Here is a 25,334-nt window from a genome sequence, read left to right on the forward strand (position 1 = left end):
TGGGGGATCATTTGGCTGAGGAATAATCTCCCGAGAGAGAGTGGTGTTCACCTTGGAATGGACTTTGAAGGGAACCAAAGAAGTTTCTCCCACTAGTACTTTGAGTTTAAGAGCAGTCATCATGTGACGGGGTCTCTATGAGATCTTGTCTGTTAGGTGAGGGGGAGTGACCTGCAAGTTCTTGGGGCCAAGCTCTGTATATCTCATGCCGGTGGTGGTTCAGTTGCTAAGTCGTGTCCGACTCTTTGCAACCCCTTGGACTGCAGCATGCCCCCCGCCGCTCCTCTGTCCTCCAGCATCTCCTGGAACTTGTTCAAACTCATGTCCATTGAGTCGGTGATGCCATCCAACCATCTCATCCTCTGTCGTCCCCTTCTCCTCCTGCCCTCAGTCTTTCCCAGCATCAGGGTCTTTTCCAATAAGCTGGCTCTTGGCATCAGGTGGCCAAAGTATTAGAGCTTCAGGTTCAGCATTATGGGTTAGATTATGCCCTCTTAAAAGATATGTTGAAATCCTATCCTTACGGTCTCCTGTAGAGGACGAGCCTCTTCTTAAAGCAAAGCAGAAAGCCCATATTCCCTGTCTTCCGTCCCTTCCCCAGACTCAGCAGCCCTGCAGTTCTTTCTTTAGAATCCCTTGGGGTCTTTTTTTATGTTAAAAACGTTTCAGGATTTTGTAGTCATATAAGCAGAATAAACTCTTTCATATATCATAAGTATAATTTTAAATTTCTGCTTTTAAAATATTTATTTTTTGTTTTTTTTTCCACAGCCCAATGATGATAATTACCCAGAAGATCACTAGTTTGGCTTATGAAATTCATGATGGTAAGATTTTGGAAATTAATCTTTCATCACTGAAAAAGTCATATTCTAACCACCTTTTGTTTGAGAGATTACCATAACTTTCTGCTGTTTGTTAGAGGAAGGAAACGGAGGAAGGGAAGATAGGAAAAATACTGAATTCTGCTTTGGCTTTCCTGGTGGTTCAGATGGAAAAGAATCTGCCTGTAATGCAGAAGACGTGGGTTCAATTGCTGGGTTGGGAAGATCCCACGGAGAAGGGAATGACTACGCACTCAGTATTTTTACCTAGAGAATCCCATGGACAGAGGAGCCTGGTGGGCTACAGTCCATGGGGTCACAAAAAGTCAGACACGACTGAGCGACTAACAATAAGGTTTCTAAAGTGTGCTCATTTTCCTTCCATAGGGCCCATGGGGTCACAAAGAGTCGGACACGACCGAGTGACTAACACTAAGGTTTCTAAAGTGTGCTCATTTTCCTTCACTGTGTATTCTTAATTTTACATTCAGTTCAGTGACAGAGTCTGTGCTGTAATGAGAAAGAAAGGGACCAGTTATACCAGTTATACCAAAATTGGGATTATGGCATGAATTTCAAATGAGGAAAGTGATGCAAGTGTGAATGGGAAGAAGTACACTTCTTTTCTTGGGAGAAAGCGTAACTGATAAATTGTCTGTTTTTATTTCTCAGGGATGTTTCGGAAGGATGAAGAGCTGACTCCGTCACAGAGGGGATTAGCAGTCAGGTACGTGCCTATAAATCGTCTCCCGCTGAGGTTCCTGCTGTCTCTGCCAGGACACCCGTGTACTCAAGGCCAAGGCTGACTTGTCCTCCTCAAGGCTCTTAGTTCATGAGAACCAAACCTTCCTCCCTCTGCAGCAAGTCTGGCTGGACTAGGCCTGCCTTCATAGGCACCCACTGAGTACTATCATCATACCTCCTGTGTACCATATCCTGACTCCCAAGGGGCTCTGAGTTCCCTGAAGACAGGAAGACTGCATGGTCTTCATGTAGTAATTATGAGTAATAATTGCAGTTACCATTTGTAGACCAATGACTTGATAGCAGGTCCTGGGCTGTGAGATGTTAATATAGCACAAAGATGCTGTGTTTTGAAATAATGAGGAACCAGCAGGATATTCACCTTGCTATTTGAGGAATTCCTTCTGCAGTAGGCTGCTATGTCATTTATTGTGGTCCCCTATGGATTCATCTAAGGACTAGCTTAATTTCTTGGCAGGGCCTGCCTTAATCTAATATAATTAGAGATAAGGTACTCATTTTACTTGAAAAGCATCCTGCAGGCACCTAGTTTCCTGTAAATCTGGGACTAATATATGCATGGCTGTCAAAAGAAGGAGATTGTGTAGTAGGAGGCCCTGCCCAAAGTGCTCACCTTTGATCCCAGGTTATATGTCTTGAGAATCTTCTTATACTTTCCCCATCTTTAAAATTACTGTCTTTTGATGATCACTACAGCCAGTCTTTATAGATCAGTAAATATGCACTTGAATTTATTTGTTTGGTGAGAGGTTAGCTTGATCTGGGCTCTGTGATCCTTGTGAGTCCTTGTCCATCCCAGGAACTGCTCATTAATAGACACTCCCTCCCAGGTGGCCACCTGGCAAGACCCCAGAGCTGGTTAAATTCAGCTCTGCTTGTCTGAACAGTGGAAAGAGGCAGAGTGGACTCCTTTCAGATTTGCTACCCAAACGTAAAATCACAGAGCTCATTGTCGCCCACAGTTCTCTCACATTTCCATGCACAGTTGATATCAATGTTTATGGAATGAAGAATGAGTCTTCCATTGATACCATAATTAGAGTATTACAGTTAATGCTCAGTTCGAACTTTAATTGCATGTATTACAGTTATCGGCTTCTTTCCTAACATGACTTGTCATTTGATATGACAGTTGAGCCAGTAATGACTTCAGCAAGTTTCATAGATCAGAATTATCTCCCATCCTTCCAAATTGTGATACATTGTTGAATATGGTAAGATGAGCTGTGGCTTAGATAACCTGGTGTTGTTCTGGTCTTGAAATAAGCAGTGTTGAAAATGAGGCTCTGTTGCTGGAGCATAACGGGCTCTTTGCAGCTTTGTGACGACGGGCACTTGTGCTGTGTGTGAGGTGGTGATAAAGTCTCTATCTCAGCCCAACATGGGAAGAACTACCAGGGAAAAACTGTCAGAAACACCTTGCTCCCATCATTTCTGAGTCCACAAGAAAAAGTACTTAAGGTTCTAAGCACTTTGAAATGTAGAAAGGTGGCTCAGAATCCGCCTGCCAAGCAAGAGATGTGGGTTCGATAACCTGGATTGGGAAGATCCCCTAGAGAAGGAAGTGGCAACCCACTCCAGTGTTCTTGCCTGGGAAATCCCATGGACAGAGGAGCCTGGAGGGCCATAGTCCACGGGTCACAAAAGAGTTTTACATGACTGAGCGACTAAACAACAACAACAAAATGTAGAAAAATTTAAAAGGCATTTTGAGTAAGTGGTGACCTACCTGAGTGTCAGGTGGAGCAGAGCACTGTTTTCTCTTCGTTTTATTTTTATAAAAATACTTATGAGGAGGTTCTGTTGACTCCTCTTGGCCACAGAGAGCGTTTGGATGTTTTTTTTTAGATCACGTGTCATCTTAGAGAGGCAGATGGGGCTATAACACGTTTATGAGCCTCCTTATCATCCCCAGCTGTAGCTGCTCTTTTATTTGTGGTGGTTTATAGTTGTCAGTGGATGGCAGACTTGACAGACGGAGCTGTTTTTATATATATAATATATATATATATTTTTTTTTATTTGGGTGTGGCAGGTCTTCGTTGCAGCATGTGGGATCTCTAGTTGTGGTCCAGGGACTTAGTTGCTCCATGGCATGTGGGATCTTAGTTCAGTCCCTGGCCAGGGACTGAACCCTCATCCCCTGCATTGCAAGGCAGATTCCTAACCCCTGGACCACCAGGGAAGTCCCAGAGGTGGTTTTAAGGTATAAAAAATTCACACTTCTGATGCATTTTCATAGTGTCCTGTGTTACTGGTTTTCTCCAGGTTTCCTGCATCGAGAAGTGGAACGCTTGGTAAATTTTAGATACCGTGTGCCATTTGGATGGACCTGAGAGCAACTGAATTAAAAATGCTGGGAGACATCCTTGACTCCTTTCTCCCTCACTCCCCACCCCCGTCCATCAGCAGACCCCAGGGCTGTGCTGCCAGGCTGTACTCACACGCTGTCCCCCACATGGATCCAGCCCCGTCACCTCTCCCTGGATCCCACATCCTCCTGCCTGGTGGTCCCTCCTCCACCCTCCTCTATCCACACACAGGGGCTCGAGGGGTTCTTTGAAAACATAGGTATTGAAAACCCTACTGTAGTAAAGAAAAGAATGGCAACCCACTCCAGCAGTCTTACTTGAGAAATCCCATGGACAGAGGAGCCTGGTGGGCTACAGTCCATGAAGAGTCACAACATGACTGAGCCCCTACACCACCACCACCACTGTAGGTTTTCAGCACATTCTGAGTAAAATCTGAAGCTTCCACCATGGCTTATAAGGCAGGCCCTGTGTTCCCCACCTCGGCATACTGACACCCCTCCCACCTGCCTCCCCAGCTCAGCCCCTCCAACTGCATTGGCCTCCCTGTGGCTGGACCTGCCCCAGCTCTTTGCTCCCTGTCCCTGGAGTCCTGGTCCTGGACATTCACATGACTCCCTTACTCGTCTCATGATCAGAGAAGCCTTCCTGGCTTGTTAATGAAATGCCCCCTCCCCCTTGTAGCACTTAGCTGTCTGTTTTTTATTCTTGATTTTCTGCAGCTGTTGTATAAGTTCTCTGAATGCAGAATCCCCCTGTGGTATTTACTGCTGTGTCTCTAGACCCAGGAGCATGGGCACACATGGGTTTGTAAAGTGAGTGAATGAGTGAGTCACTCACTAGTCACTCACTCACTGACTAGTAAGAGATGAATCTTCTGCCCTATCTTGTCCACCTTGACTTTGTTTCATCATGAGGAAATCAGATAGAAACCCTTTGTCATGGCTCATAAAGACCCGGATGGAAACTCTTTTATCCAGAAACACCACTGAGCATTCCTTCATCCTGAACCTTTAGATTCTTATTGTTTGGAGGCAGATGAAAATCACAGCTTGCTTTATTTTGGAAATGGTAGGAGGAGTCGAGGTTGGAGCTGATCACTCCCGTCGCTTTTTTGCAAAGCAAACATCTGTCTTACACATAGCATGTCTCTTTGTTGCAGGCGCATGCCCAGCCTTCTGGAGTATTTAAGTTACAACTGTAACTTCATGGGTATCCTGGCAGGCCCTCTCTGCTCTTACAAAGACTACATCACTTTCATCGAAGGCAGATCGTACCATATGACGCAGTCAGGTGAAAATGGGAAAGAAGAGATACAGTACGAAAGGACAGAGCCATCACCAAATGTAAGACCTGGAGATTCGTCTGCAGCATTTCTAGCATGTATTGATTAGCCTTGTTTATTTCAGGAGACCAGTGTTGTCATCTTTTTCTTTAAAAAAAAAAATAAGATACCCATCTTTTTCTTTAAAAACATTTTTCAAGGTAAATGACTCTTCACATAGTACCTAGTGGTGATGGCGTGTAGAAGTACAACCATGATTAAAGAACAAAAGTAAGGTTACCTGCGAAGTGAGGAAATGCTTTATAGTCATGGAGTATTTTACAGGAAAACCCTTACGAAAGGTCACTCTCCTCCTTAGGTTCTGAACACCATAAATAAGAGGTTGTTGACAACAGCATGTATCGCAGTTTGAATATATTTGAAATTAAAATTCCAAGGGAATTCCCTGGTGGTCCAGTGGTTGGGACTCTTACCTTTTGCTGCCAATGGCCCAGGTTCAATCCCTGGTCAGGGACTAAGGTCCTGCAAGCCACGTAGGTCCGGCCAAAGAAACGAAACCAAATAAATGTGTCTAACAGTAAATTTCGGAGAAGGCAATGGCACCCCACTCCAGTACTCTTGCCTGGAAAATCCCATGGACGGAGGAGGCTGGTAGGCTGCAGTCCATGGGGTCGCTAAGAGTCGGGCATGACTGAGCGACTTCACTTTGACTTTTCACTTTCATGCATTGGAGAAGGAAATGGCAACCCACTCCAGTGTTCTTGCCTGGAGAATCCCAGGGACGGGGGAGCCTTGTGGGCTGCTGTCTGTGGGGTCGCACAGAGTCGGACACGACTGAAATGACTTAGCAGCAGCAGCAGCAACGATAAATTTAAATTCCATATGTACATAGTTCACACAGTCAAACAGTAGGAGTTATTTACAGATCACTCAAAGGCAGTAGGAAACTCTTTGTGTTACGAGTGGGGTGTGGAAACTCTTTGAATGCCAGGTAGGTCAGTCAGGACCCTGGTGGCCCGTTCGCTAGGGGCCTCCCAGTTGTCTTCAGCTGCATTAAGGTACAGGTTTGGCTGCTGAACCAAGGACCAAAATGACAGTGGTTTAAACAAGGTGGGAGTTGTGTTCTTCTCTCACTCGACAGCTCATGTGTCAGTGGTTATCCATGGATAACAGGGCAGTTCCATGGGCTGGAGCTCCAAATGCTCCAGGTTTGCCATCCGTAGGGTGTTTCCCTCATCTCCATGGTCTAAGATGCTTGCCACAGAAGTTATCCATGTTACTCGTGACCACATAGCTACACTTAGCTGCAGAGAAGACTATGACATGTGACTTCAGCATGTCCAAACAGAGAATCCTTCACTGTGTAAGAAGCAGAGGATGGCTCCAGGGAACCCCTGTCAGTCTCTCCTATGATGTCTGTAGGAGTTTTCTCTGGGGCTGTTTGGGTTCTTGAGTGAAGACTTCTGTCTTCTGCCCTGCGTGTCCAGACTTGACTGCTGGTGTCCGGAGCTGGACACTGAGTGAAGAGGGGTGGGGGGGCGGTGGGTGCTGAAGGGTATCACGTTTCAGGACACATCACCCACGTCTCCACATTCATTCCAGCCCTGGTGTAGACCTGCGTCCCTAAACCTGGTTCTTCTCTGGTTAGGCTTCCCTGAGGGTTAACTTCTGACCTCCTGCCAGCATCGGGGAGGGGTTGTCCACCTGCTCAGCGGGAGGCCGTGGGAACCGGGGGTTACATCTGCCTTCCCAGCTTTAAGCCCCCTCACCCCCTGCCTTTCCAAGTTCCTAATACCACATTGGCTCAGCTGTTTAAGAGGGTGTCCTGGGTGTGTATGCCAGCTGGTGTTTGAAGTCAGGTATGTTACTTTAGGGTTTCCCAGGTGGCTCAGTGGTAAAGAACGCGCCTGCCAATGCAGGTGACGTGGGTGCAATCTCTGGGTCAGGAAGATCCCCTGAAGGAGGAAGTGGCAACCCACTCCAGTACTCTTGCTGGAAAATCCCATGGACGGAGGATCCCAGTGGGCTACTGTCCATGGGGTCGCAAAGAGTCAGACGAGACTGAGCACGAGCACGCAACAGCTTCTGTTACGTTAACTGTTTTAAACTGAGACCTAGAAACTGTGTGTAGTTTAGACTTAAGGGCCATGGTATTTCTCATTGTGTTACTAAAAGGATACAGCCAATATTTAGGTTCATGTGTGAGGTCATTTGGTTCATGTCACTTCATTTATAATTGTAATTTTTCTCTAATTACCTGCTGCAAATCTCTTTCTATTCAGATGTGTAGCTTAGGTATTTTGGAGGTGGAGGGTGAAGGAAAGGTAGCATTACTTTCCTAGAGAAAGCTTTGAAAGATGACCAGGAAAATGAGAATAAGAACAGCTGCAGCAAAGAGCCCTTTACCGTCCAGCGTCTCCTGACAAGCAACCTGAGAATGAATACAGCTTTTTTTGTGCAGAAATAAAGTGCAGGAATCTGGCACGTGCTCTCACTCTTGCCTTTGAGCCTTGCTTTTGGCCCCGTTACAGAAAGTGTTAAATAAGTGTTTATCTGCAAATTACTGCAGTTAATTGGAATATTATTTGATTCCTGTGTGGGACACCAATCCAAGTATTTTGTTTCATTCTTTCATCTGGATCCGGCCTCTTCTTTTGTCGTCTACTTTATTTCCCTCCATAGCCTGTAGAATCTTCTTTATATAGAATCAGATTGAAATAGTCTGGCCTCCTGAAAACACAAAAATGCCATGAGTTGGGTTCTCTTGAGGTAATTTAACCTTACCAGAAAAAAGTAAAGGTCTGCCTTTTCTTTCCATCAGAATCTTTTGTATAGATCTTTTGTTTTCTTGCTTGTATTGCTCTTTTAGTACTATCATCTTGAACAGAATTGCATAAAAGAACTTACAGGTTTAAAGAAATTTAAAAGTTGTTTATTGTAAAAATAATTTCCATGAAATACCTAGAACTTGGAAACCAGGGAAAAGGCACAGTGGAAAAAAATAAACCGTGTGTGTGAGTGTGATCATATAAAAATCTCTACCCAAACTTATTAATGGTAACATTTTTACATAGTCATACTATATACCTGTGTTTTCTTTTAGATTATTATTTTTTTAATTACTGAAAGTCCTGCGAATACAAATTGGGATTTCTGGTGTGATTTGAGCCATGACCCAGAGGTAGACATAAGGCTTCACATATTCAAACTGTGAGACAGTGAAGGCTTTAAATGCTGAGCATGACAGAGTTCAGGACTTTTGACCGAGTTATACAGGCTTAATAACTATATTCAGAGTGAATCTGGTGATAATATCTGGAAGGAAGTAAAAGGAGTACGGATTAGGTTTATGACAACTTGTCTTGCTTTCAGGTCGCAGTTATTCAGAAACTCTTAGTCTGTGGACTTTCCTTACTGTTCCACTTGATCATCTCTAAGATGTTACCTGTGGAGTACAACATTGATGAGCATTTTCAGGCCACAGCTTCATGGCCGACCAAGGTGATCTATCTCTACGTCTCTCTTTTGGCCGCCAGACCCAAGTACTATTTTGCATGGACGTTAGGTAAGTAACATGTGAATAGGCTTTGCATTAGCATTGGACGTGTCAATAGCCAGGAGGGTGCCCTCTTGAGGATGTGTAGTTCAGGACCGATGAGAGAAACTAGGGTCATCTATGCAGGAGAAACAAATCTCACAGTTCATGTCCTGTGTTATAAGGACTGATCCTGAAAACTGTTGAAAAGTATTGGTCACTCAGTTGTGTCTGACTCTTGGCAACCCCATGGACTGTAGCCCCGCCAGGCTCCTCTGTCCATGAGATTTCCCAGGTAAAAATACGGGAGTGGGTAGCTATTCCCTTCTTCGGGGGATCTTCCCGACCCAAGGATCAGAACCCAGGTCTCCCGCATTGCCGGGAGATTCTTTACTGTCTGAGCCACCAGGGAGGCCCTAAAAACTGTTGGATTCTAAAAGCTGGATCAAGGCCCACTTTATTATAATATCAGATAAAATGAGAATAAATGCACTTTAATAGAGTTCAAGGGCATAGTCTATGATGACGTACGTCTTCTGGGGCAGCGTGGCAGTTTGTCACACAGGTTCGTAACACTTCCTTTTCTGTCGTGTCCCGCAGCCGATGCCATCAACAATGCGGCAGGCTTTGGTTTCAGAGGGTATGACAAAAATGGAGCTGCCCGTTGGGACCTAATTTCCAATCTGAGGATCAAGCAAATAGAGGTTAGTGCATCATCAAGCAGTCAGTCACCGTAGGATTCTTAAGCGGCATAACTTGCTTTCATAGATTATAACATGATGTTCCAAGAATGGTGCTGAAAGATTTGTAATAATCTCACTCTTGCACTCAGCCAGTGTTTGTCGGTCATCAGCTGCGTGCCCCAGGCCGTGGGGATCTGGTGAATAAGGCCCTTCTGGGCTTGAATCCAGTTCGGGTTACAGAGATACAGAAAGACTGGCTGTGATCAGAGAGGCAGAGCGGTCCAGCTTGGACTAGTGGCCCAGGGAAGGCGTCCTGGAGGAAATGATGCTGTAGGCTGAGTTCTTAGTAGGAGGCAGCCAGGTGCTCCAGTCGAGGGTGGCAGCCCGAGGCGGGGGGCAGGGTTGTGGTCCTTGTTGTTACCTAGCAGTACTGACAGGTGAGGCTGGAGGAATAGAGGGCCTGCTGAGCACAGTCTTAGAGGCTTGAGTGAGGGGCTGGGAAGGTAGGAAGATGTGTAGGCCACTCCTCCCGGGGAGCAGGTCCAGAGGGCCCGAGACTCCCCGAAGTGGGGTAGGGGAGGGGCTGAAGGAGGTGAGGGCACAGGGGGGCTGTGCCAGTAGTGGGCATCCAGGCTATGCCCAGTGACTGGCCACTGCTGTTCATTCACGTGCTCTGCAGGAGTGTCTTGGGATGATTCCACGATGGCCCCTGTAAGTGTTGTTAACGCACCGGAGAAAACAGCGAGAAGTCCATTTATAATGCCTTACGGGTGTTCCCCACAGTAAACCCCTCCTGTAGAACGATGTTACTCCATTAGAAAGCAGCGTTTAGGGAAGAGACCGCACCTGACTGTCACTGTCGGGTGTGTGCTCTCAGCGCAGTAAAATGTGGCTAACCTTTAAAGCGTCATTATTTTGTCTGCCGAAGAAAAAAGTTCCTTTGTTTTTCAGATGTCAACAAGTTTCAAGATGTTTCTCGATAACTGGAATATTCAGACAGCTCTCTGGCTCAAAAGGTAAGCTCCTTCCAGAACCGTCTTCAGCTATGCTTTGGCCTCTGGGTCTTGAGACTGAGCGTCACTGGGTTCACATTCTTGATTAAATTAAATGAATGCTGTGACTTTGTATTAACTAGGAAACACACTTACTGTCCTCCAAAGCAGGGTGGTACCAAGCCTCAGAACTGTTTAGCCTTAAGTCCTAAATGTAGCTACCACAGACCTCTCCATTTGCCTTTAAAGGTGCCTACCAAGGTCTGAAATCGCCAGTACGTCCCTCATTCATGGGAGATTTGACCAAACAAAAGTGGCTACATAACCACCATATGTATGCATTAGATTTTCCACAATAGTTAAAATATTCCAGTAGAATAGACCTTTATATGTTGGGTGCAGGATCTGAAGACTGAACCTCTGCAGTTGGAATTCAAGGTCTTGCAGAGTAATCTCCACATGCTGATCCTTGTAGTGAGGATGATGATGAGAGGGCAGGAGGCGTGCAGGCACGGGGGGCGGGGGAAGAAGAGGCACTTGAGTTAAGAATCATAAAGAGGAGGTCGTCACGGGCACAGGGGGAGACAGAGGACTGATTACAGGAGGCAAATTTAGGACAGTGCACAGAAACTCCCAGGGGTCCTGACTCCTTGTTCCCGATGGGATACTGTCAGGTTTTGAGTTTATTTCATAAAACACTGCTCTTGTGATAGGGGGACTCTAAGCACCATTCTCTGTAATGCCCTTTGTTTATGTATTTTTTTTTAATTTAAATTTATTTATTTTAATTAGAGGCTAATTACTTTACAATATTGTATTGGTTTTGCCATACATCAACATGAATCCACCATAGGTGTAGATGTGTTCCCAATCCTGAACCCCCCTCCCACCTCCCTCCGCATACCATCCCTCTGGGTCATCCCAGTAACACCCTTTATTTATGACAAATAATGACCTTTACTTCTTGAAACACCCAAAATATACTCTCGTCACTTCATGGTGCCTTGAAGTCTCCCCAGTGGCTGCACATTTTCTGAGCTAATTGTTGTTATTTTTGTTGTTATATTTTAAATTTCATACCTTAGGAAAATCTCATTTTCATGTAAGTTCTCCACCTGTGACAAGAAGACTTTTAAGCACAGCCTGCTTCCCAGTAGAGTACGGTTAAGATCAATTGAAAGTCCTAAATGTTAGTGAAGAAAATAATAAAATAATGTAAGATAAGAATAACTTTTATATTTATTAAAGTTTTTCTGTACATAGTATAGACTCCCCACACACTAGAAATGACCATTTTGGTGATACCAGTAAGAAGACAGAAGTGAGAGATCTTTTTATAAACCTCATAGTAGCCATAATCTCCCTGAGGCTAATGGCCAAGCTAAGGTGTGGTTGTTTTCCTAAATCCTGACTAGGACTGAAAGAATGATGGTTGTGGGGGTGACAGGCTGCTTACAACTCACGTGTGTCATGGTTTCCAGGGTGTGTTATGAACGTGCCTCCTTGAGTCCCACCACCCAGACCTTCTTCCTCTCTGCCATCTGGCACGGGGTGTACCCCGGCTATTACCTGACCTTTCTCACCGGAATGCTGATGACGCTGGTGGCGCGAGCTGTGAGTATGAGGGATGCCTTCTCATCCTGCAGGGCCAGTCACGTGGACTGGGGGCGGAGTCTGCCCACCCACTGAGCAGTCTCACTGCTTTGGCTGGGCCAGCCCTGAGCTCCGATTGGTGTGCCTGGCGCGTGTGTTGAGTGAGGCAGGCAGGCCCCACCCACACTCGGTTCATCTGAGAGGAAGGCACAGTAAAGTGAAGCACGGGAAAGCCAGGTGTGCCCTCTTGAGAAACCTGTATGCAGGTCAGGAAGCAACAGTTAGAACTGGACATGGAACAACAGACTGGTTCCAAACAGGAAAAGGAGTACGTCAAGGCTGTATTTTGTCACCCTGCTTATTTAACTTATATGCAGAGTACATCATGAGAAAAGCTGCTCTGGAGGAAGCACAAACTGGAATCAAGATTGCCGGGAGAAATATCAATTAACCTCAAATATGCAGATGACACCACCCTTATGGCAGAAAGTGAAGAGGAACTCAAAAGCCTCTTGATGAAAGTGAAAGAGGAGAGTGAAAAAGTTGGCTTAAAGCTCAACATTCAGAAAACTAAGATCATGGCATCTGGTCCCATCACTTCATGGCAAATAGATGGGGAAACAGTGTCATACTTTATTTTTTGGGCTCCAAAATCACTGCAGATGGTGATTGCAGCCATGAAATTAAAAGACGCTTACTCATTGGAAGGAAAGTTATGACCAACCTAGATAGCATATTCAAAAGCAGAGACATTACTTGGCCAACAAAGAGCCATCTAGTCAAGGCAGTGGTTTTTCCAGTGGTCATGTATGGATGTGAGAGTTGTACTGTGAAGAAAGCTAAGCACCAAAGAATTGATGCTTTTGAACTGTGGTGTTGGAGAAGACTCTTGAGAGTCCCTTGGACTGCAAGGAGATCCAACCAGTCCATCCTAAAGGAGATCAGTCCTGGGTGTTCTTTGGAAGGACTGATGCTGAAGCTGAAACTCCAGTACTTTGGCCACCTCATGCGAAGAGTTGACTCATTGAAAAAGACTCTGATGCTGGGAGGGATTGGGGGCAGGAGGAGAAGGGGACGACAGAGGATGAGATGGCTGGATGGCATTACTGACTTGATGGACGTGAGTTTGGCTGAACTCCGGTGATGGACAAGGAGGCCTGGTGTGCTGTGATTCATGGGGTCGCAAAGAATCGGACACGACTGAGCGATTGAACTGAACTGAACTGACTGAAGCAATTGTTAACTTTGGGGGGGAAGCTTTTAATTTTGATACAATTTCAAATCCACAGAAAAGTTATAAAGAAGCTCCTCTGTGCTCTTCACCCAGATTCACACATTTTGCCCCCCATGTGTCACCATGCTTTTTCCATAGTTTTTATACCTATTTATAGGTGTATTAGTTTTCTCTGAACCAGCTTTGCCCCTAGTAACAGTACCATTTTAGATGCCCAGCAGCAGTGTATGAGAGTTTCATCTATTCCACGTCCTTGAAACAGTTGATGTAAGCATTGTTAAAGATGAATATTTCTGTTTATTTCAGGTGAGAAATAACTTTAGACATTATTTCATCGAACCTCCCCAGCTGAAATTTTTGTATGATGTTATAACATGGATAGCAACTCAGATAGCAATAAGTTACACAGTTGTGCCATTTGTACTTCTTTCTGTAAAAGCTTCACTCATGTTTTACAGGTAAGTGTTAACTCTTAACAAATGTGCCATTGGAAATTTGTAAAAAAATTTTTATTGAAATATAGTTGATTTACAATTTGTGTTAGTTTCAGATGTATACCAAAGGTTTTCATGTATATATTTGTGTGTGTGTGTATATACATATATATACACACACACTTTTTAAGATTGTTTTCCATTATAGGTTATTGCAAGATAATGAGTATAGTTCCCTGTGCTGTATAGGAGGTCCCTATTGGTTATCTATTTTATACATAGCAGTGTGTATATTTTCATTCCAGCCTCCTAATTTATTTCTCCCCTGTGCCCTTTTCCCTTAGGTAACCAACCATAGGTTTGCTTTCTGTGTTTGTGAGTTGATTCCTGTTTTGTAAATATCAATAAGTTCATTTGTATCATATTTTGAAATTTAGGAAGGCTTCTTGCTTTTAGGTAGAATAGAAAAATAGAACCCAACTTATTTCCTGCAGTTAAGTGCATCGTCAGTTACTTTTACATCTTAAACCTAGCAGTCTTAAGTTTATTTATGGAATGATTAACACCGTTCAGACTTAGAGGGCTGTCACCTGGGTACCCACTGCTTCAGATCTCTCAAAAGTTTCACTGGAAAGTGGAGCTCTTCTTTCTACACCTGGACATGAACTGCATGGTTGGGGCGATCATTTCATGACATATAACAGATCGAATCATTGTGTTGCACACCTGAAGCTAATAGTGTTACTTGTCGGTTATTTCTCAGTTTAACAGAGAGAGAGCGGAGAAGGCAATGGCACCCCACTCCAGTACTCTTGCCTGGAAAATCCCATGGACGGAGGAGCCTGGAAGGCTGCAGTCCGTGGGGTCGCTGAGGGTTGGATACCACTGAGCGACTTCACTTTCACTTTTCACTTTCATACATTGGAGAAGGAAATGGCAACCCACTCCAGTGTTCTTGCCTGGAGAATCCCAGGGACGGGGGAGCCTAGTGGGCTGCCATCTATGGGGTCACACAGAGTCGGACATGACTGAAGTGACTTAGCAGCAGCAGCAACAGAGAGAGAGAGGCACCAGGATAGCTTTGGCCCACGGGCCGAGGTTGCTCACCCCTGCTCGAGAGCCAAGGGTGGTGAGAGCCCCCTGCTCGAGAGCCAAGGTTTGGGGGTTTGTATGTTACAGCAGACGCTTATGAGTCACTGGAGATATTTTAGGGGCGGAAGTAAATACTGGGCTGGCCAAAAAGTTCATTCAGGTTTTTCAAATGGACTTTTTTTTGCCAAGGCAGTATATCCTCTGATAGTCACCAGAAGCTATTAATAAAGTCCATGGACCAAGAGTTTAGGCTATCAGACTGCTAACTTCAAAAGAAAAGGAAAACCTATAGAAGATGAACAATAAAGAATATGATGAAGTAGTTAAAAAAGTATAGCTTGTTCTTTATAACAAATTATTAATTCTCTTATTAATTTCTTCAATCAAAAGATAATCAGTTGCTTAAATTTCTCTGTGGTTCCCTTTTCACTCTTACGGTTCACTGGTACATTGTCAGCTCTTGTTGTTGATGTTGTTAGTCGCTCAGTCGTGCCTGACTCTGTGATCCCATGGGCTGTAGCCCATCAGACTTCTCTGTTCATGGGATTTCCCAGGCAAGAATAATGGAGTGGGTTGCCATTTCCTTCTCTAGAAGAATTATTGTCATCTCTACGTGATAGAAATTATTATTTTGAATTCCATATTTTACCTATTTGTCTTCTCTCCCATCACCCACCAAATTCCCCTCCCCCGTATTAGATAGTGATCTGTCTGACATCAAAAGCTTTTTTCTTTCATAAATTCTTTATTACCCTAGCATTTAGAATGACAGCAAGAGTATATGGTCACAGAATTATTGAATTGAATATGATAAGAGTCATACGGGAAGACATAAGTAACTCCTGCTAAAATTTCCATTTTAACAGAATTATTACATATGTTTAAATGTGATTGAGTTATTGATTGGATATTCTGTCTCAGGAACATTGAGATTTACAGCTATAGAAGCAGTAGGTCACATTGGTTTATATTTAATTTGAGGCATGATACTTCTAATAGTATTTTTAATAATGTGATCTTTATTTTATGACAGTCACCATCAAGAAGCTATATTGCTTATCTGTTACATCACTGGGCTTCTGTGATAGCTCAGTTGGTAAAGAATCTGCGTGCAGTGCAGGAGACCCTGGTTTGATTCCTGGGTCGGGAAGATCTGCTGGAGAAGGCTACCCACTCCAGTATTCTTGGGCTTCCCTTGTGGCTCAGCTGGTAAAGATTCCGCCTGCAATGCGGGAGACCTGGGTTCAATCCCTGGGTTGGGAAGATCCCCTAGAGAAGGAAAGGCTACCCACTCCAGTATTCTGGCCTGGAGAAGTCGTGGACTGTATAGTCATGGGGTCACAAAGAGCCTGACACGACTGAGCGACTTTCACAACAACAGCATGACATCACTGGAATATGTGTGACTGTTTCATTAGGGGCAGTATGTAGTAAGCAAGGGTTTCACTGTGTCTTTACCACCTGTATTCTTTACTCAATATTTGACTCTGCAGATTTGAGAGGTATTTTTAGATCTATGCAGCTATTAATAAGTGAATTTTTATTTGTGTTTTGTTTAGTCCTGGCCTTAGGACCTTACAAAGGAATGTAATATGATGTCTAGTGTCACGCTTGTAATTGGCCTAGGCTTGTACAGCGCTTTATACATGAGTTGAGTTTCATCCAAGGGGGATTGTTCTTCTAGGATAATGTAATAAGTATACACATCCTAAGGGGCTTGGGACAGTTGTGACAGATGTCAAATCAGGTCTTGTTAATTATCGGAATCTAATAAAGTAAACTTTTCCTTTTTTTCTTTTAGCTCCTGGTATTACAGCCTTCACTTTGCTTGTATCTTAGTATTATTGTTGTTGCCGGTGAAAAAAACTCAGAAAGGAAAGAGTACACATGAAAACGTTCAGCTGTCACGATCCAAAAAGTTGGATGAAAGAGACAATTCTTTGGGACAGAATAGTTTTTTCACAACAAACAGTGTTTGCAATCAGAATCAAGAAATAACTTCTAGACATTCATCATTAAAGCAATGATGAGGAAAGCACTCTGATGGCTATGTTCTGTATGTTAAGGGGAACCAATCTTAGCACCTTTCAAGGGGTCTGTGTCTGTTGGGGAAGGGATCACATGGGGGGACATCGGCCGGTTTTAGGTAGGCAATTCCCTGTATACCAGCTTGGAAATGGAGCGAAATACCCCTCCCATGCCATGTCTGGTGGGCCACGCCTTATTGAAAAATATTTCCATTATTTCAGTGGGCACTCAGGACCTCAGCATATGTCCGTAGGGTCGTATGTGTGCCCTGTTGCTGAATGTACACTGTGTGTCCCAAGGCACTGAGAGAGGGAAAAATAATCGTGTCACTCCGGATGACTGAGAAAACTTAACTTCTCCAAATGAATGTCTTGCCTTAAACCCTCTATTTCCTAAACTGTTGTTTCCTAAATGGTCTTTTCAAGTGTGGCATTGTGTGAACGCTCTTTCACTATTTGCTGTTGTGTGCTGCACAGGAATTCCAGAAGAATTTGAACAGGATTATTTAAGATTGTGGATACTTTAAAATGCAATAAACATCACAGTATTTGAAGGGTTTTCCTAAAGTTTCTCAGATGACTACAGTATGTAGCAGAACTGTAAGCAGTGGCGGATGCCAAATTGTAGGTAGTTTATTTTCCTGGAGAATTTGATCACCCTGTGTCAGACAGAGAACCCTCAAGGAAGGATTCCTTAAACATAATAAAAGGTTAGTGATGTGATATTTTAAGCTTATTCTTCTTCTTCAAAAAAGAGAGAAGGTGACAAACGAAAGAAGGAAGGCGTGAATGAAGCGCTGCACCTGGGCCGTGGCACCTGTGTTCACACACACGCCTGCACGTGGCAGGGGTCCGAGGCTCAGTGGAAGTGCTCTTCACCCCTCTTTACCTGAGTTCTGTGTGATCTTGTAACACATAAAAGTTTAATAACTTTATAATCACGTTGGATTTTTAGGAAATGTATCAAACATAAATTATATAGAATTATAAAAGGATAATGAAAGTAATAGCGGGAGATTTCTTAAAGGCTTTGAAAGAGACATCATTGAGTGAAATTACTGTCTAGCGAATCACTTTTTTAATCCTCGAACAGTTGAATTCGTATTTGGTTACGTTTTAGGAAAACGGAAACTTCAAAGCCATTGGGTCTGAGCCACCTTTGTAGAGAACAGTATAAATTAATTTCCAAACTCGTTTAACTTCTCTCGTGAACAATTTACCGTTAACTCTCGTTAACGAGTTTCAGATTCTTAAAGCAGAAAATGTGCTTTTTATCTTACAGGCCATTTTCACCATAATTCATTTTGCCTTCAGTGGCTGGGTTCCTCCTTTGATCCCACAGTCTTATGATGCTTCAGCAATGAAAGCAGAGGAGAGGGGTGTGGTGCCAGCTTGGTATCAGGGTTCCGGTGGCCCAGGGTGATGAATGATGGGCCGACAGGGAGAAGGATGGGCAGGGTCTTCTGACTTCACTTTTCTGTGACCCTTCTTTTGTGGAATTTATTTTGTTTTTTGCCTTAAATTTTTAAATGAAATGCAAATTGTCTATCTATGATGAGTCTCTTTTTTTTTTCCCTTGTCATTAATAAATTTGCAAATGAAAGTTAATGACAGAACAACTCTTTGGCTTAAGCTGTGTAGTATTTCATTTCAAGACTAAAGGAAAAGGAAATGTGCTTGGAACTTCTGAAGTCTAATCAGCAAAAATACCTTCCCAGAACTTTAGCAATAACCTTGTCTTTGTTGATATGAAATGTTTTTACTTTTCTAAAGGTAATTTTTTTTCCACACCTGATGAGGTTAGTTAGCCATGCCCTTTTACCTCCTAAGAAAGGATGGATGGCTAAATAAATTTCTCTGTTTTCCCACAGACTTGAGTTTAAGTGAACTGTGGAATTTGAGAGGCTAGAAAAGAGTAATCGTGGAAAGTATCTGCTCCCCCCGCCCTAACCCCATACCATGCCTCCTCCATTTAATGCTGCAGAGAATCTGATCACTATTTAAAAAACACAGAGAGAGTAAAAGACAAGTCTAGATATGTTCTTGCCTGGAGAATCCCAGGGACGGCGGAGCCTGGTGGGCTGCCGTCTATGGGGTCGCACAGAGTTGGACACAACTGAAGCAACTTAGCAGCAGCAGCAGGCATGTCATAAATGAAAACAAGAAAGTGTAATAAAAGCTTTTTTTGTTCAGCCTGCCTAGCCATTAACAAATAATCATGATTTAGTTCTATTATCTGATTATATTTAATTTCTCAGCCTGTAATGGACAGGGTGGCCTGGTATGCTGCGATTCATGGGGTCGCAAAGAGTCAGACACTACTGAGCGACTGAACTGAACTGAAACCTATTATCACTCTTAGCTATTTTTTTGCTCAGTGAATGTTATCATAGCACTACCATCTAGAAAGCAAGGAGGTTGATGAATTTTCCAATTACTTTGAAGATACTACATCATATACATATATACAGTTCTACTGATTTCCATCCCCCTGGATTATCTAGATTTTTGTTTCTGTATGACATGGGTTTTTGAATAGCTTTCTTTAATTTTGGAGAACTTGTAAGTATGCAATCTAGAAGACAAACTAAAGAATTCTGATTCTCAGCTTGACCTTCCTCCTCGAGAAGAGACTTTTTCTGCTCTATAAATTGAATATATCTACTTGAAGTATTGTAAGGGTTAATACTTTACTTCTAATTATGGTAGAAGAATTGAAAACTGGTACATCTCTACTATGTTAAAGGGATTCATTGTAATATATGATTGCTTCTTTTTTAATCAACAGGATTCAGTTCATATTTATATTATTTCTTCATTCTTCAATTATCATGAAACCACTCCAGTTATATTTTTGGTTATTATTTTACTACTCAGGGAAAAAATGAACAAAATAATTCTTTTTCCCACAGTTTTATTTTTTGAAACCATAGCAGTTAATTTATTTTGATGTATCTCACCTGTCACCATTTTACAAATGGCTTTTTCTTAGTTTTTAAAATAAACATTTTTAATCGGAGCTCAGGGTAATTGAAGAAATTTATTTAGCTTCTAAAATACCCAGTATAATAGAGGAGGTTTATTTGGCTTCCAAAATGTCCAGCCGCCACTTATGCCTCCACCATGCTTTTGGTTAAAAAAATATTTTTGTTAATTGATTCCCACTATGTGAAATTCACATACAGGATTTCCACAGATACCAGGTTTGAGGGGAAAAAATCGCAGTATTAAAGAATGGTTTTTAAATATGAAGGTAAGGGATTTCCCTGGTGGTCCAGTGGTTAGGATGCCGAGCTTCTAATGCAGGGGGCACGGGTCTGATCCCTGGTTGGAGAACTAAAGATCCTGCAGCTGTGTGGCATGGCCAAAAATAAAATAGAAAAGTTAAACTTTTATATATATGTGTGTGTGTGTATATATATATATATATGTACATATACATATATAAATCAAAAATGGAGGTAACCCACACCAAAGCACTGATTGTCCTGGGAGGAGACCTGGGCATTCATCAGACACTGTCATTAGGGAGCTTTGTGACTTGGACATGTGACCTGCCCTCCAGAGGAAATTTCCTTAAGAATCCCAGAGGGTGAGTTCCCAAAGTTTATGAGCAGTTGTGTTTGTAACGATTGGAAACCATTTGCAGCATCTGTAAGAGTCATCATCAGGATTGTCTTCATGGTCATTTACTTTGACGACTTGAGCTCAAAGCCCTGACTTTTCAAAAGGTTTTTGAGGCAACAGAGGAAAACCTTACAATCCATTAACTCAGAAGGCATGGCAGCATTCCATTTCTACTGAATACAGCCCTTAAAATGAAGCTCTCATAATGAAATAATGTCCACTGAAGAAAGTATTTTCTCTTTTTGCTTTCTCTGCTTTTTTGGTTTCTGTCTGTGCTATGTACAGTTGAAGAAGATACGTGCTAAAAAATATTTTATATGAATTGACAGTTTTATTGGACAGGGTTTATCAACTTCTCAAATATTATTTCATTTAAGGAAAACTTAGTTATACCTTATTCTAAACTACAGAAAATAATTACTTTAAAATGTTGCCATTAAAATAATCCTAAAATGTATACTTTTATTCAAGGACTAGATGACATATAGGACAAGAATCTTTCCTGTTTAAAATGTATACCTTGTAAATTTCATTTGTAAATTCATGACCACCTCTGGCCATTTATGCTTTTTTTGTTTCCTTATTTTAAGTTGTCCTAAATTACTAGCTTATTGATTTGAAGAGTTCTGCATTTTAGTTGAAAGAAAACAATTACTTGAGAGAATAATTGTTTCAGAATGGTGCCTCTTATTACTGTGTCAGCGAAGCATTTGTCCCAAGTTTTAGATATAAACCAGTATTTTGTGGAGTTTTATTCAGCCACTAATAGTCCATCCTGGCTGAAGTTGAATATACCAAATTTGACAGAGGTGCAGAATTATTTCTAAATAACACTGTGAAATGTAATCCTAACTGCCCTCGACGACCTAATAAAGCTACACTTAACCCGGTGTGCATTTAACAAACACCCGCTCGTTTATACACTTAGGTGAGATGCTGAAGTCCTGCTTCTGTAGCCCTTCCTTGTAAAAGGGCTAGTGTAACAGGGCACACTCCTTATCGGGAAGAGGAAGATTGGCATTAAAAAAAAGAAATGCCACTCTGAAATGCGGATTTGCAAGACTAGGATGCAGAGGGTCTCTATGGTGTTTTTCTTCAGCACCACGTAGACAAATCTATTTATAGTAATTTATTACAGAAGAAAATTTTAAATGAAATTTTCCACATTGGCATTTTGTAGGACTGCTCTTAGAGTCAACGACTAAGCTGCTTTTTCAGGCTCTTGTACAGAGTGTGCAGCCAATTACATTTTACTTGGTGGGCTGCTTAATAATGTTTTTATATATTTTCAAATAATATTTATTTTAAGAGGTTTTTAACATTATGCAAACCCCAGTAAAGAACTGACTCCACAGGTCATTGATTGAGAAGGCTTTCTGAAATGGAGCCTAAAGACACATTTTTATGCCAACTAATTTGTCTTGCCTTTAAAACATTTTAACTGTCTTCTTTCAGTACATCTTTTGTAAAGCAAAGAAATAAAAAACCCTGAGACATTATGTTCTATGAATGAGAGTATAAAGATCCATGCAAAATGACTAGCTAAAGCTTACTCGGTGATGCATAACCATCCCTCCAGTCACATTTTATCAGATTTTGCTACTATAAAAAGAAACGGAAATAATAATGGAAAACCAAAAGTTACAGAGCACCATCAGTGGAATAACTAACCATTTTCTTCATAACACATTTGAAATGGAAAAAGTGACTGGCTGCCTTTTACTGGAGTCATAAATGACTGTATCCTGCCCAGTCTCTGTGCTGGAGTTACTTTGAGAAGTTGATCTGTTAATATTCCTCTTTGTTTTTTCATACTCAAGGGCAAACACATGTAAAGAATTCCAGATATGCTTCTTTTATGATATTAAGTATTTCTGGTTCTGTATCTACGGGTTTGTCATCAAAGTACATTTGCTCCTGACTTTTTATTACAGGACAGAGGAATCAAGTGTCTAGCACACACTTGCTCCATCTCCAGTCACCTGTACACAGCTGTCTCCCCAGACCTGCAGGAGCATGATGGAAAGCAATAGGGATGAAAGTAAAAATAATTGTGGCGAAACAAGAGAAACCCTCCTCCGTAGAGTGTGGAAATGTGTGATTTCATTCCTGCCTTCCTTTAAAGGTTGCATCTTGATGTCTCCGTAGGAGTAGTTGAACATTGTCACCCCAACACGAGGGGCTCCGAGCTCCAGCAGCTGGTATTCAAAGCCCTTCGCTTGCCATCCCTGGGGGAGAACAAATAGATTGTGGTGTTCTGTGCTTTATGTTTTTATGATTCCAAAATATTTTTTTAAAGAAGTGTTATTTTTTGACAGATCCATGAACCTAGTTCCTGTTGTCTGGTAAATGAAAACTACCACTGTGTCCGTTACACTGTGACGTGATGTTTCATAACCACACGTTTCTAGTCTGCGTCCCAAGAGCTGCCCTGGTAGCTTATTGATGGGTTTCAAAGATGTTTTTAACTGAACATCTAAATGTTTTTTTTCTAATTTGTGTGTCTTTAAAAATGATTAAACAGTAGTTTAAAATATATATGTGTGTGTTTGCTAATTGCAGAGCCTTTAAATTCAGTCTTTAGAGCTGACTGTCCGAGAAGTAACGGTCATGAGAAGTAATGGTCTCTTTCATTGAAGGATTCTTCAGTTGGGTGGTAATACTCCCAGGAGTCATTGACTTTTTAACTGGTTTAAAAAAGATTCAAAAGAAACTATTGTCAGTTATAAACACCTGGGGAGACAGTTAGAACAACCTTAGGTTAGTAGTATATAGCAGCAGAGGATGAGATAGTTCAATGGTATCACTGACTCAGTGGACATGAGCAAATTCCAGGAGATAGTGGAGGACAGAGGAGCCTGGCATGCTTCAGTTCATGGGGTCAAAAGAGTTGGACACGACTTAGCGACTTTATGTTCTAAAAGAACAAACAGCAAAGTGAGGAAGATGCTGCCTGTCCTCAATTACAAAGAAAAAGAGTTGACTTTCCCAGTCCTGCTGTTGGCATGTCCACTGCACTTGTATCTGGATCTGGTTTTTGCTTTTGTAAAGCAGAGTGTTGGGACAGCCACTCGGTCTCTGTACCGTGATTACAGACTTAAGGGAATTCTGGAGTGCGCTTCCGGTTCTTGCAGATGCGGTCTTGGACAGCTATGGGGAAAACATATTACATTGTACTTTTGTACAGAGATGCTAGATGAATACCTACGAGTAAGTCCAGTTTCAGTCCTTTCTTGCTGGAAAGCAGCGATGGCAGGTTTGAATGACCCCATGTGGAAGTTCGTGAAATTGAGCCATGACCAGGAATTGCCCGCCAACACAGTACCTCCATTGGCTTGTCCAGACAGGCTCAGCAGCAAAGGTAACTTGATTCACTTCACAGTAGGAGAGGCTGGGAGACCAGGTAATAACAGGACTCCCCTTGTTTATAGATGAACATTGTAAGAGGTTTTGTATTTTTTCTATCAATTCTTCATTCCACAATTGTTTAATGAGTTCCAGCCCAATGTATTAGGTAATGAAAGACTAAATCAGGTCCTTGCCATTGAAGAGCTAATAAATAGTCACCATATAATATGGTAAATGCTTTATTAGAGGCAAGAACTATTGGTGGGGTCGGGGGGCAGGAAGAAGCACAGAGGAGTTGGCACTTGGGTTTGCAAGGAAGCGTTTTATTGGGCTGAGAAAGAGGTGCAAGGGAAACTAATTAGAAAAAGTTGGTGGTTACTATTCAATCGCTAAGTCGTGTCCAACTCTTTGCGACCCCATGGGTTGCAGCATGCAGGTTCTTGCCCTCCACTATCTCCTGGAGTTTGCTCAAGTTCATATCCACTGAGATGGTAATGCCATCTAATCATCTTATTCTCTGCTACCTGCTTCTTTTGCCTTCAGTCTCCCAGCATCAAGGTCTTTTCCAATGAGAAAAGCATATATCAAGAGATTTATAGTGTTTACACAAATAGAATAAAAACAAGGAGAGTTACGCAAGTTTTGATCTACTATGTGCTGACTTTCTATTTAACAATAACTTCATTCCCCCCAGTTAGAAAAGGGAGTAATAGGAAAACATTGTTTAGCCAATGCTTAAAAATAAGACTTGACAAGCTATTTCAAGCATATAGTTCAGTACAGAACATTAAAACAGATTCTTATGTGCCCACCACTCAGATAGAACAGATGTTTTTGCTTTGCCACGTTAGGTTTAAAGTTTTTCTTTTTTTCATAAAAAGAAGATTGCACACAGGGCCAGCTCCCCTGCCCCTGCCTCTTCCCCTCCCCTTCCCTCCTCAAAAGTCACATCAATGTGAGCCTTTGGGGTAAGCTTTTCATTTGATCGCTTTCATTCTTAAAAGCTTAGACATGTGACTTAAAAATAATTTTGTGCTCACTTTAGTTTTCTCAGTGTTTATAGCAAGATGGTTTATGTTGGCTCAACCTGCTTGTTGCTAGAGCCGCATGTCAGGTCAGATTTTTAATGTCATTAAAAGATGGCATTTCTCTTTACTGGTAAGATCCTGTCTATTATGATGGGTCTTTTATTTTTTGAGTCTGCTTTGTTTTGTGCTTGAGTCTTCTTTTTAATTCCATCATCCCAAGTGACACCCATGGTGTCCTTTAGCCCAGACTGATACTCCTCCCAGCAGAAGGGTAGGTCTCGATCCACTAGCCAGGGTACAGCTGGACGCTCTGCCCAGGAGAGAGGTGCCATTCACCCATTGCCATCGCTTGTTTACAGGATGAGCATGACAGCTTTAGAAAAGCAGGCCTAGGATCTGAGCTTAGCTGCCTGCTGTTGACAACCATCAGTGGGGAAGTCAGCTGCCCAGCATCCTGAGACCGAAGGCTATGAGAAGATGAGGCCCTTCCAGTTGGCCAGATGGGCTGCCAGTCCCCTGGAAAGTTGAGTTCCTGTTTTCTCTCTCCTTGCTTTT

General features: G+C 42.4%; 1 protein-coding gene across 3 annotated transcripts in view; it reads left to right on the top strand.

Annotated features, from left to right (window-relative positions):
* The window catches only part of MBOAT2 (membrane bound O-acyltransferase domain containing 2), a 108,695-nt gene extending 85,754 nt beyond the window's left edge, over positions 1–22,941 (top strand). For 2 of the 3 annotated variants that reach the window (XM_055540990.1, XM_055540992.1), the window contains 9 exons: positions 772–827; positions 1,497–1,551; positions 5,064–5,247; positions 8,559–8,751; positions 9,322–9,425; positions 10,356–10,420; positions 11,878–12,010; positions 13,530–13,681; positions 16,551–18,395. In XM_055540990.1, coding sequence (XP_055396965.1) covers positions 772–827; positions 1,497–1,551; positions 5,064–5,247; positions 8,559–8,751; positions 9,322–9,425; positions 10,356–10,420; positions 11,878–12,010; positions 13,530–13,681; positions 16,551–16,776 — 1,168 coding nt within the window. In that variant the 3' untranslated portion in view covers positions 16,777–18,395. Of the gene's footprint in view, positions 1–771; positions 828–1,496; positions 1,552–5,063; positions 5,248–8,558; positions 8,752–9,321; positions 9,426–10,355; positions 10,421–11,877; positions 12,011–13,529; positions 13,682–16,550; positions 18,396–22,337 lie in introns of those variants that run through there. The other variant, XM_055540991.1, reaches the window with a different exon arrangement.
* Positions 22,942–25,334: the final 2,393 nt, after the last annotated feature.

The sequence above is a fragment of the Bubalus kerabau genome, chromosome 11 (assembly GCF_029407905.1).
Source record: "Bubalus kerabau isolate K-KA32 ecotype Philippines breed swamp buffalo chromosome 11, PCC_UOA_SB_1v2, whole genome shotgun sequence".
In the NCBI taxonomy this organism is placed as follows: Eukaryota; Metazoa; Chordata; class Mammalia; order Artiodactyla; family Bovidae; genus Bubalus; species Bubalus kerabau.